Source organism: Bacillus rossius, chromosome 13, assembly GCF_032445375.1.
Source record: "Bacillus rossius redtenbacheri isolate Brsri chromosome 13, Brsri_v3, whole genome shotgun sequence".
NCBI classification, from domain to species: domain Eukaryota; kingdom Metazoa; phylum Arthropoda; class Insecta; order Phasmatodea; family Bacillidae; genus Bacillus; species Bacillus rossius.
In genome coordinates, this window is record NC_086340.1 from 22,242,651 (window position 1) to 22,254,781 (window position 12,131).

The 12,131-nt window shown below is 35.9% G+C and overlaps 1 protein-coding gene across 5 annotated transcripts in view; it reads left to right on the plus strand.

Moving 5' to 3' along the window:
- LOC134538356 (C-1-tetrahydrofolate synthase, cytoplasmic) overlaps window positions 1-11,327 on the plus strand; it is a 298,992-nt gene extending 287,665 nt beyond the window's left edge. For all 5 annotated transcript variants that reach the window (XM_063379607.1, XM_063379605.1, XM_063379604.1 and 2 more), the window contains 4 exons: window positions 594-752; window positions 4,235-4,361; window positions 7,894-8,046; window positions 9,320-11,327. In XM_063379607.1, the coding sequence (XP_063235677.1) occupies window positions 594-752; window positions 4,235-4,361; window positions 7,894-8,046; window positions 9,320-9,409 (529 nt within the window). In that variant the 3' untranslated portion in view covers window positions 9,410-11,327. The remainder of the gene's footprint in view (window positions 1-593; window positions 753-4,234; window positions 4,362-7,893; window positions 8,047-9,319) is intronic.
- The last annotated feature ends 804 nt before the right edge of the window (window positions 11,328-12,131 follow it).

Here is a 12,131-nt window from a genome sequence, read left to right on the forward strand (position 1 = left end):
TGTTAGGTGTGGTGGAGAAAGTAACTTTGTGAGTGGTCACACCGGCATTGCTGGTGGCAGTCACAACGCTAGGGGGCGAGGGTGGCCTAGCGTCTGGTCGCGGCACTGAAGATTGTGCTCTGACAGCTCATAGCCTTGTTATAACCACTTGGCTGGTTCTCTTCGTGGTAAAAAAAAACACAGCTGAGCCAGAACACCTCGGCTGGTTATTTATGGCCCCAAACATTCTGCTCCGAGATAAAATATTCGTGATCTTCTAAGTTTTTTTTTAATTTACCTGAAAATGAAGAAGAAAATCATTCTCAGATTCGACTTCAGCTTTCCGAAGCTTTGCACGCCTCTAATTTTAAAAATATACATGTTTAATGTTAATAAGCCGGGCAGTATCTGTAGTGTAGCGAGTAAAGGTTGGCGACAGTGAAAAGATGAACATGGCGGACTGGGATGCTGATGTGGGTCAGCAACAGTAATGTGAATGTTTATGATATTAGTAGTGATGTATTTAGTAGTAATACAGTGAAGAAATAAATAAACGTATCAGCCTGGCAAGTACCATACCCTGTGCTGCGACCTGAGAGAGAGGCCCGGTGCAGGACGGACTCGCAGGCGGAGGTGGACCTGGTGAGGAAGGTGAGCCTGGAGTCGGGGGCCTTCGACTCCGTCATCTGCAGCCACTGGGCGAGCGGCGGGGCCGGAGCCGCGGACCTGGCCGACGCCGTGATGGCTGCCTGCAAGACGCCCTCTTCCTTCAGGTGGGCTCTGGTTCAGGTGCTGTTGCTCTTCGTACGTGGCCCAATTAATGTAGCTGCCACGAATCTTGCATTTGCATTGTTTGTTTATATATATATATATATTAGTGCTGGGCGAAGTTCGAAAATTTCGAACTGAACCCTAACGTTTGGTTCTTAAAATATATTCGAAAAACTGAACGTTCGTTTAAAAAAAATTACGTTTTTCTAATTTTCTAACCCTCATTTGAGACCATCCACAAAACAGCACAACAAAATTCCATTACTTGTAATATTCCGACTTATATCGCATGATCGTTGCATCAACAGTTTCGAGCGCAGACAAAATAAAAAAAAATTCTTATTAATCGTCGCATAACTCGCAAAGCATTTTTTCATATAGGCGCGCTTTGTTTTTTGTTTACTGTAGAGAATTTTGTATGCATTTCTCGTACTACGTAATATAAACTACCGTACAAGTGCCAAAGGTCTTGTATATTATACCTTTAACTATAGTGCGTGTACGAAAAGTGTTGTAAAATCACCAAAGATTGCGTAAGGTGCCTTTTGACCCGACATTATCTCTTACAGCAATTGATATATAACTCACAGAAGAGAGCTTTGTTTTACTGTGTTCTCGTATGGGTTTAGTCTATGGCCATGGCTTCAAAACGCGAAAACAATAAATTGTAAAAAATGATGGTTTTGCACCTAAAGATTTCATAAAATCAAAAGGTACAAAGATTTATGTCGAATAAATTAGATATTTATATGTTTTATAATGCATGGAGAGTAAAATATCAACTGAGAATACACAAATTATTGGAATATCTACATGTACTAGCTAATTAGTTTTATTTCACAGTTGGTCTGATCTATTGTAGTTATTGAGTAGTCTTAAAATAATATAATTTTTCCTATTAAGTGTTCATAAAGTAGATATTTGATTACTAAAAAATTGAAGAACTCTAATACTATTTTTATCCAAGACATATTTACAATGAATTTTATAACTATAACAGTTTGTGATAAAAAGAAAGTCGAGGTAGGCCCACCGGTCAAATAGAGAAGTTAATTTAGAAGGAAGGAAAGTTTATGAATTGATACATTTATTTTGAATATGAACATATGACATATCATTGTCAGAAGAATTACTATTCTTCCATATTACTGAACAATATTAAAGATTTGACCAAATAAGTGCTAAGAAAAGAGATAAAATGGAATCAGAATTTGTAGCATAATTAGTGATGTATTTAATAAGGCAAATGTTCTTCTGGAACCAGAAGTTCGGTAATCTGCATGTTGATGATAAAATAATTTAGAATCTATAATAATTACAAGTACTAGTGTTTATAATTTATTATCATATTTGATAGAAAGATATTTCCTGGTAAAGGATATTATTTTAGTTTTTGTCACTATTAAGATGAACTAGATTTGACTTGCACCAAAATACATTACAATAATGTCAGATTGAAATAATAGATGATCATTTAAAGTGGTGATTTTCTATACATTATCTGTAAACTAAACACAGGTAGAATGCAAAATAACATGAGTTATATCATCAATGAATATATTAAAAAAGTAAAGGTGATAATGTACCGCCCTGTGGGACACCTGAACTAGCTTCAACAAATTTTCTGTTTGTGAGATACCCATCTAGAAAACCAATCAAGAAAATCATCACAGCCAAAATTAGATAATTTGCTTAATAATAATGGATGACTTTGAGCCAAAAGCTTTGGCTAAATCAAAGTAGCAGGCATCAACCTGACCTCTGTTGACTTTGTTATAAATAGGATTGAAGAATGTAATTAAGTTTGTATTGTGGACATACCAGATCTGAAATCATGTTGAATATCAGACACCTACAGTGTTTTCTCACATAATCGTCACACATTTTATTCTAAAATCAAGTTTGAAAAGTAGGGGTGCGACAATTATACGGAAAAAAAAATTTTTGTTAGTAAAAGTTATTTATGAAATAAAACCCATTCATGGAAAGTACGTTTATTTAAAAAGTGAAGTTTGAAGGAACACGCCAAGTAGTTTAAATTAATAAGTCGTGCAACAAAAACCTTTCTTCAACTTTAAATAGAAAAACCAAAACTCTGACGCGAACGCAAGTCACTTGAATCTGTGACGTGAACTAACATGTCGTAGTACACATTTGCCACGAAAGAATGCGGGCCATCAAATGTAGTTAACTCGGCCGTTGACAGAGAGCGCGCGTTGCAGGAATCAGCGAGATATCTATATTTGACTACGTGCACGCACTCGTTACGGAAAGCAACATAACCAAACATGAATGATACCAACTAGTGCTGGCTACATGTTTATAAGCGATTCGCCGCGGCAACGCAGATGATCAGATAAACGAAGTAACGTTTAAAAACGTCTTTAAAAGAAAATTTACACATCAGACAACTTCGTATTTCCGTTAATTAATTAAATAATTGGTAATGTCCGAATAAATATTAGATTTATACTTTAAAATACATTGTTTTATACGGAAAAGATAACTACACAAAGCGCTCTGCATCTAATAACGGGACCAAAAATAATATGCAACGTTTACGCGAGAAGTTTTTTTATCCCAATTTTGACTGCCTAAAATATAGGTGCGACAATTATGCGATAAAAGAGGGTATTTTTAATGTGAAATTTATAATTTTGATAATAATTATCTCAAAAATTTTTGAAAAACCATTCAGAAGAGATATACCTAGGTCTGTAGTTAGAGACATTTAATTTAGAACTACTTTTATGAATTAGAAAAACTTTTGCGATTTTACATTAATTTGGAAAGACTTGATTTTTAAATTCATGTTAAATAAATGTGTTAGAATATGTACTAATAGGTGAGTAACACACTTTTATTGTAAAGTTTGGTATCCCATCAGGACCAGTAGACATGGAAAGAAAACATTGCCTTTCACTTGTAACGAAAGTTGTTCTTGGTAACTGATGTTATTATTTTTACATAACGCCAAAACTTCTTTGGGCTGTTCTTGATATTATTGTTAATAGATCACAACCATTGATTATATCATGCTTGATTAGATACTTAGCCCGTTACGGGAGAATTATCTCACATCCCCCAGGCCTTCTATACCTGGTTGTAACCAGACATTTACTAATAGGCTCTAGTATTTAAGCACCACAATGAAACAACTTACTATTTCATAAGTGTTGTCTTCAAACAAGTAGCCAAAGCTAAGTCCTATGCTATGTCAAACCGAAATATTTAGCATGGAAGCTTTATTGCAAGTGGTACCAAATTAATTTTAAATTGTGCAAGTTTAGCAAAAAAAAAAAAAGGGGCTGTTGTGTCTCCCGGCACCGTGGCTGTTTAATTTAGGGACTTTTTTTTTTTGTGGCTTTCGTGAAGAGTCCTTCAGTTTTGTTGCTTTTTCGGGACTTTGTTTGGTGATTTTGTATAGTTGGAGACGCGTTGTCAAAAATGTGCTTGTGTGCTGTAACCACCTCTGTTGGAGCAGGTTCCTGTACCCACTGGGCTTGCCGCTCGAAGAGAAGATGAGGATCATAGCCACGGAGATGTACGGGGCAGGCAGCGTGGAGCTAGACCCCAAAGTGTCGCAGCTGCTGCGAGAGTACGAGGACAGGGTGAGGACCTCATTTCAGTCACACACATGAAACTATATAACGATGAAGAAAATGAAGTAAGCAGTGTTTAAAAATTTGAAAAGTTGCGTAAGTTTTTGTAGCATTACAGCTTTAGTAAGATTTTTCGAGATGAATAAATTTATTTTTTTTAGGCATTCATTTGGATCAGCTGGTGATAACAGTTTTAAAAAGTCATAGTGACCTATTTCATACTTGTATTTTATCATTCTTAATATTTTTTAATTAATGTAGATATTTATTTTATTTTGAAAAGCCATTGAACTATATTTTTACAAATTTTCACATTGCCAGCTAGGTTAATATTTGTGTAAACATATTTTTCAGTATTTCATTTTAAGATTTTTTTACTACCATATTTGATGCTTGTGTTAATGTAGAAGAAGTTTTCAATATGTTATTAGTTATTACATTAAATATTGTTATGGTAAAGTAAGGACACACGTGCGATGCTCTGGCGCAGCAGACAGTACCGTATTTACTCGCGTAAAGGCCCCGCCCGCGTATAAGCCCCCCCTCCTTGTTTTGTAAACATTTTTGAGAAAAAATTTAAAAACGTGTTTTTCTGGGTTTATCTGAGGGCAGGGCAGCTTGGCATGCATCAAACAACAAGCCATGTATTGTGAGCGGCGGGAGGTGATTTTGTAAGTGGCAGTGATACAGAGACTGGTATTATAGTTTGTCTGTTCTCAGTAGGACCGTCGTGAGGCATGCCAGACGTAAGCAGTTAGTCCTATCTGAACTCGCGCGCTGCCGTGTTAATGTGGAGTGTTGTCGGAGAAGAAGAGGGGAAGTGAAGGAGGAAGGGAAGTGGGTCAAGGATTCTAACACTCCTTTGTCTGGTTGGCTGGCTAGCTGGCAGGAGGGAGGTTAAGCCACGCCTCTGCCTCTCTCCCCTCCTGGCAAAGCGCTGCCTCTGCCTCTCTCCCCTGCGGAGTCGTTGCCTCTCTCCCCCTCCTGCCGCGTCGCTGCCTCCCCCGCCTACCACATTCGAAAAAGACGCACGACTTGAAAAGAAAAATCTATTTTTTCCTCCAAATTCGCGTATAGGCCCCCTCCCCTTTTATGGAGTCGAAAATTTGGGGAAAAAATACGGTATGTCAGTTTAAGAGACATTCTGGTGCTTTGTGTTTATATCTCTTATGATGGGAACAACTGCAGGTGTTGGCTTCCACGGGAGGCGGTAAACTTATTAAAACTGAACTTCGAAATTGTGTTTTTTTTTTTTTTTGTACAGGAAGGCCCAGATGCGAGTGCAATGTAATTTTATATGGTAATGTGTCCTTGTATGTAAAAGCTGTGATGTGATTGGCTGACAGAGCTTTGCAGCTATCGCACTGTGTTGTTGGACTTAGTTGCACCTATTCTTTGGTTCTCTGCTGGATGTGGACTAAGTAGGTCACGTTGGGCAGTGACTCACACCAATTAATAATTATGCATTAAGTTACGAACTGTGGTCCTTGGCAGTAAATGTAGGACGCCCCCCCCCCCCCCCCCCCCTTCCCCTTCAGTCTCCCAAGGTTCATATGAATACTGCATTTTCAAGTACATACTATTTTAAAAGCATTTTACTGTAACTAAACTACATTTTCCAATGATAAATGATAGTTTGGTTCATTTTCCTTAAAATTTTTGTCTGCCAAAAATGAATCGTAAAGTCATCATTTACAAGAAAAAATGGCAGGTCCATAATGATGAGATTATCGACAATCTGTGATCAGTGCCTTTGGCTATTTTGTCCATTAGTTGGGGTGTCTTTAACTGGTGTGCTGAAGGTAGGGGTTTCAATTCCCAGTCTAGATTCAAGATCAGGGTTTCATTTGCAACTTACTACACGCTGTAACACGCTAAAATTTAGCACTATCGAAGAACTCTTATGATCGTAAGTGTTAAAGCTGCAAAAAAAGAGGCACCTACCTGCTTTTCAGCTTAGTCGTACTGCCGTGTTGATTTTCCACTCGTACAAAGGTTCCACAATGCAGGTGACTGCACCGTCTTGGCGAGAGTTTTAAACAACCCAATGACCCAACATCACGTCTTGTCTGTTCACTGTGTATCTAGCATAATTTGACTGAGGTAGCACATTGATATTGCTCTTAGGTCGGCTTTTGCAAACAGGGAAAGAAAATCTTGGCTGAAATTTTGCATTGTTTGGAATTAAATAGACTTCAGCAAACACAATTTTTTTTAATTTAAATCAAATTTCAAGTTGAATATCAAATTACTGGTAAATATCAACTATTTTTCTAATCAAATTTTAACTTGCAGGGAAAACTTAGTTCACACTTCATACAGGAATCCAAGGAAAATTTATTTAAAATACAGTAAAATAAAAAAAGGGAGGGGTACAAATGAAACTATACCAAAGAGTTGTACAATGATGAAAAATAAAAAATAATAATTGGGTGAGCATTTTTTTTTTTAAACCAGTTAAAATTTCAAGTTTGAAAATAGTTTTTTTTATAGAACTGATTATAGAGTATTATTTATAATTTTAAATCATCTGAGCCTCATATGTTTTACATTTTTTGTTAATGAGTCCCATCTGGTGTAAGGATATATATTGATAATAAACAATTTATATATTATATATATGTATATACATACATACACACACACACACACACAAAATTTGAAATGTTGACTCAAATATCAAATTATGTACTCATTAATATCATATTATTCATGAATTTAGAATATTTTTCGAGTACTCGCAGACCCCTAGAGTTAAACATTCCCTCGCCTGAAGTCATATGTGCAGTTATGGTGATTTAGGTTTTTCTTAATTTCTAAAAAATTACACCAGGTTGATAGTAGATTCCGTACTCAATTTGTTTCACTTTAAGTTTCAATGGCAAACAAATACTGAGTCACCTTGCCTTGACAACTTTCAATGTTCCTTTGCATCCTGTCATGGAAAGTCAGGGATATTGGAATTGGTCAGGGAATGTGCTTCAAATTCTGGTAAAGCCCAGTTACAGTAATTTGAGGGGAAATTGTTATCCTCCAGTCGGCCGTCACGGAAGAACTAGGCCAGCCATGCAGATGGTGGAGACTGGATTTTGTTAATTTATTTCAGTGTCTTGCAAAATGGGTAAATTTATCATTAAAAAATTAGTCAGGGATGTTTGAAATTTTTTTCAAGGAAAATTTATAACAGTTTTCTGTAGACTTCCTGTTTCTGAGGCAATGCCCAGAATAATACCAGTGAGCATTACCTGATAACACATGATATTAATTAGCTCTTTGATTATTCAAAATTGTAAAATTTAATTAAATATTTTATTTATTATACATTACTGATAGATACAGCAAGTGGAACTCATTCTAAAAAAATAATAATAATAATGAAAAGATTTTAACCTGTATGAAGCAAAAACAATTTATTCAAAAATTTCAAGTTTTAAAAATACCAGAATTGGAACCCCGTGCCTCCTTGCTCTGCATGTGCCAGGGAGAAAGAAGCTGCAGTGTGTCACCAACCAGACTTGTTGAGATGGTGATGGGTCGGCAGGGCTACGGGGACATGCCACTGTGCATGGCCAAGACGTCGCTGTCCCTGACCGGCGACCCGGCTGTGAAGGGCGCGCCCACGGGGTTCACACTCAGCGTCAAAGATGTCATGGTGTCCGTTGGCGCGGGCTTCGTGGTCCCCATCGTAGGGGAAGTGAGTACCATTTGTTTGCAACAGTATTGAGGTATGGTGTTCGCCTGTATAGTATAGATATAATGCTTTAAAATAGGATTGAGTAAATGAAATAAAGTTAAATTTGGTGAGTGTTTATATATTTTTCTCAAAAATTTGTATCGATCATTAAGCTGACATCTATGAAGTACATGAAATAGACCTGTGCGAATATTTTTTGTTTGAATTCTAATGTTAGGAAATGATGTAATATTGTTCACTGTTAAGGTTTGTGTGATAGTAATACCCATTTATATGTTTCACTACACTAAATATTTTCCATTTCTTTTTTCTATGTATTTGTTACATGATGTGAAAAAAATTTGTTGCGACTCCTATTCTCATTCTTAATATTAAAATTCATATTCAAGAATAATTTGGTATTTGTATTTCATTCAAATTTTAATACTTAGATTTGCACTGACCTAATATGAAAGCAAGTTTATCTTCTACTCTTAAATTTTTTTGTAGAATGTCTACAGTATTGCATTTAATTTTGTTCATATCTGTATTACTTTAATTGTATGGCTTAAATAAATGCCAAAAAATTTTGGTAACTACATAGTTTGTTTGGGGTGAGATGGGGATGTTTCAAGATATCTCCACTTGTTCAAAATATGCATCACATCACTGAATAAATTTCTTTGAACGACTTCTTAATGACCCATAGTTTAGCTTTTTTCATAATTTAAATTTCTGTCACTTAACTTTCAGCATCATTTATTCATGTATCTATGAGATGTGCACAGCCAATCCTTAGCAGAACTATTTTTTTAACTGTAGAGAATTATCAAAACTGAGTAACACTTGTGCAGTGACAGGATTATGTGGTGGATTGCAATAACACCAAAATGTAACAAATTCATGAGGAAAAAAACAGCATTATCAAATAAAACATTAACTCAATTCACAAAACCACAATCTTTTTAATATATTAAATTCAAAAAATGTTAAAATATTTAGCATGAATTTGTGCATAAATGTATGTACAAAATAATGATTTTTTTTTTGTTCCGAGTAGCGAGACAAGCTTATTACAAATCATATTGTAATTATTGCAAAAGTCTATCATTCATAAGTCAAAATGGTGAAATTAATATAACGAAACATTAAAGTCAGATTTGATTAATATAATGCTACCTTTATGAATAAACAAAATTCATGAAATATTAAAAAAAAACACCGAAATTTCCTGTTTTAAGAATGAAACTGGACTAAAAAATAAAACCCTGAAATCTTTGTTTCTCAATTCCAGATCTCCATGTTGCCTGGCTTGGGCACACGGCCCAGTATCTACGACATGGACCTAGACACAGACACCGGCGAGATAGAGGGGCTGTTCTAGGACGCTCCTGAGGATTCGCTGCATGGCAGCAACACTGCATGAGGAGCATGGCTTAGGTAACCACTCGACAACATTAGCAGTAACAAAAAATCGAATTTTGCTCAAAAGACAGTAAACATTAGCTGTCTGCAATGGTTTTCCATGGTCTGCGAAAGTACGCAATGGCTCGTGCGTATCAAAATAATAAATGTTAGTCAACTTACGGTCCTTTACAGTTATGAGGAAAATCATCATTATTTAGAAGGGATCATTATTACAATTCTCTCTGATTTTGACCCATACCTAAAAATCACATTTTTCACTTAGTCTTTATTTAACTTTCTCTATCACAGAAATAGTTATAATTTTAAAAGACAGACAGAAAAAGCATAATAAATTATAAGCATGTGTATGTTATAACGATCACACACTCCACTATTAGTTGCTTCGTAACGTAAGATCAGCGGTTTTGTTTTGAAATGTTAGCATATTATCACTCGAGTCCTTGCAGCGGTACGTACATACGACAGAGGAGTGGAGAATAGTGGGTGTCACAACACAGGAAGAGAATGCATTTGTTACTGTAAAGCTGAGAATATTGTAGACTTAAAATTATATGGTTTATAATGCTGGCTCTCACTCTCTCCTCAGCTCAGAGAGAGAGAGAGAGAGAGAGAGAGAGAGAGAGAGAGAGAGAGAGAGAGAGAGAGAGAGAGAGACACACAGTCACCTCCACCAATACAATGTCTCAGTCTTGGGACTCTAGTAGTCTAGCTTATTGTTTATGTCAAGTTCTATTGTTTAGTATTTATTTAATAAAAGAGATAACAGAACTTTAAAGGAAATTAGTGGGGGGGGGGGGGGGGGGGGGGGGGTGTTTGTAGGCATCACTACTTCTAGGTAGCTGTTGGAGGAATGTCTACCTTGAAGTGATGTGGAGAATGTACGTATGGAGACCTGCAAAATTTGCAGTTTCGATGGCCTTCAGGATAGACTACACATACCCCTGTACACTCGGGTAAATAACGCAAGTTCATTGGCTGCCGACTTGTAAGTCGTCTCAGCTGGTTTGTCTATGATTCGGTCCTTCTTTGGTTGAGGGTTTATAACTGGTTGAGATTCGTCCAGATGAACAGTAAGCCAATAGCAAATTTACCTAAGAGGTATATGTGTTTGAATTCTAGCCTATCACCGAATGAATCCGCAAATTTTGCAGGTCTCTAGTGATAACACATATTTCCTTGTTTCGTGCACACTGCCTGGCGGGAATATAAGGGCATGGCTACGCAGGATCTCACGTTTCAACCAATTGCTCTCCTATTGCTGCCAGGCAGTATAGCTGTCGCAAAGAGAATCCCACCATTCTGTTGCACCAAAAGAAAAATCAACAGTTTCTTTTCTACCAACCTTATTAAATCAAATACCACACAGTTCCATATGTTATTACCATAGTCTAATCTTAGAAATTTTCATGTTCATGTGTATGTCAGAGTGATAAATGTATGCAGCTAATTGCATTGTGTTGAAATATTAACTAGATTGTGATCTACATAAAATCAAAATGGTGATTCAAATCAAATTTGTGATTTGTCAGTTGTTGATTCTGAGAGATTCTTTGTTTTATTTTTGTACCATTCCATGCCTAGACTGATATATACATGTGAATAAGTGTTATTATACACTTGAATTGTAATGATTGTTAAATTTTAGGAACATATAAAGGGATGTTTGCAATGAATTACTTTTGTGTAGGATTGTGTTAAATGGAGAAAAGTATTAGTGTATCATGAAACTTATGTGGTAGCAAATAACTGCTTATAGTGTTAAGAATTAGGTAAGTTGGGATGGAAAAGATTCATTGTTACTTTTTCTTATATCACTACAACTATTTTGATTATTTTTACATGTAATATTTTGAAATAAAATGGTGTTATTGTTACATTTTCAGTTATTATTTGAAACCTGCTGAAATACCTGATGTTGCCTAGGATTTCTGCAGAGTGAAGAGGCTTAACTTTAGGGAATAAGGATAGTCCTTCTTATGTGGGAACTAAAGATGGGAGGAGATAATTAATATATACTGTGTTTAATCACATAATCGTCGCAGGGGCCTAATCACCACACCGTTATTTTAGGCTGTCAAAATCTGGAGAGAAAAATTCTTGCATAAACGTTGCATTAAGTTTTTTGTCCCGCTTTTAGATTTTAGAGTGCTTTGTGTAGGTAGTTTTCCTGTATCAAACTATGTTGAAATCTAATGTTCTTTAACATATTACTAGTTACTTGTTTAATTATCAGAAATAAAAAATGCTTGATGTGTTATTTATCTTTGAAAGATGTTATCTGTTTTTCTTTGTCGCCACTGTGTACTGCTTTTTAAACTGTAGCCAGTGCTAGTTGGCATCATTCATGTTTGGTTATGTTAATTCCTGTATAGGGCGTGCGCAAGTAGTCTAATTTTGATAGCTTGCCGATTGCATGTAACGTGTGCACTCTATCTAGTGTCTAGTTAGCTTTTGATATCCCGCACTCTTTCAAGGTGTACTACGATGAGAGTTCCAGCTCACAGTTTTCGTTGCATGACAGTAATTTAAATTGTTTGGCATGCTTTTGTACACTCTACTTTTTAAATAAATGCTCTTACGAAGAATATGCTTTTTTCACATAAAAATTGCACATTTCTTTACAAACTTGATTTTATTATAAAATGCAGGATAATGCAATAAAACATGGTAATACTGTG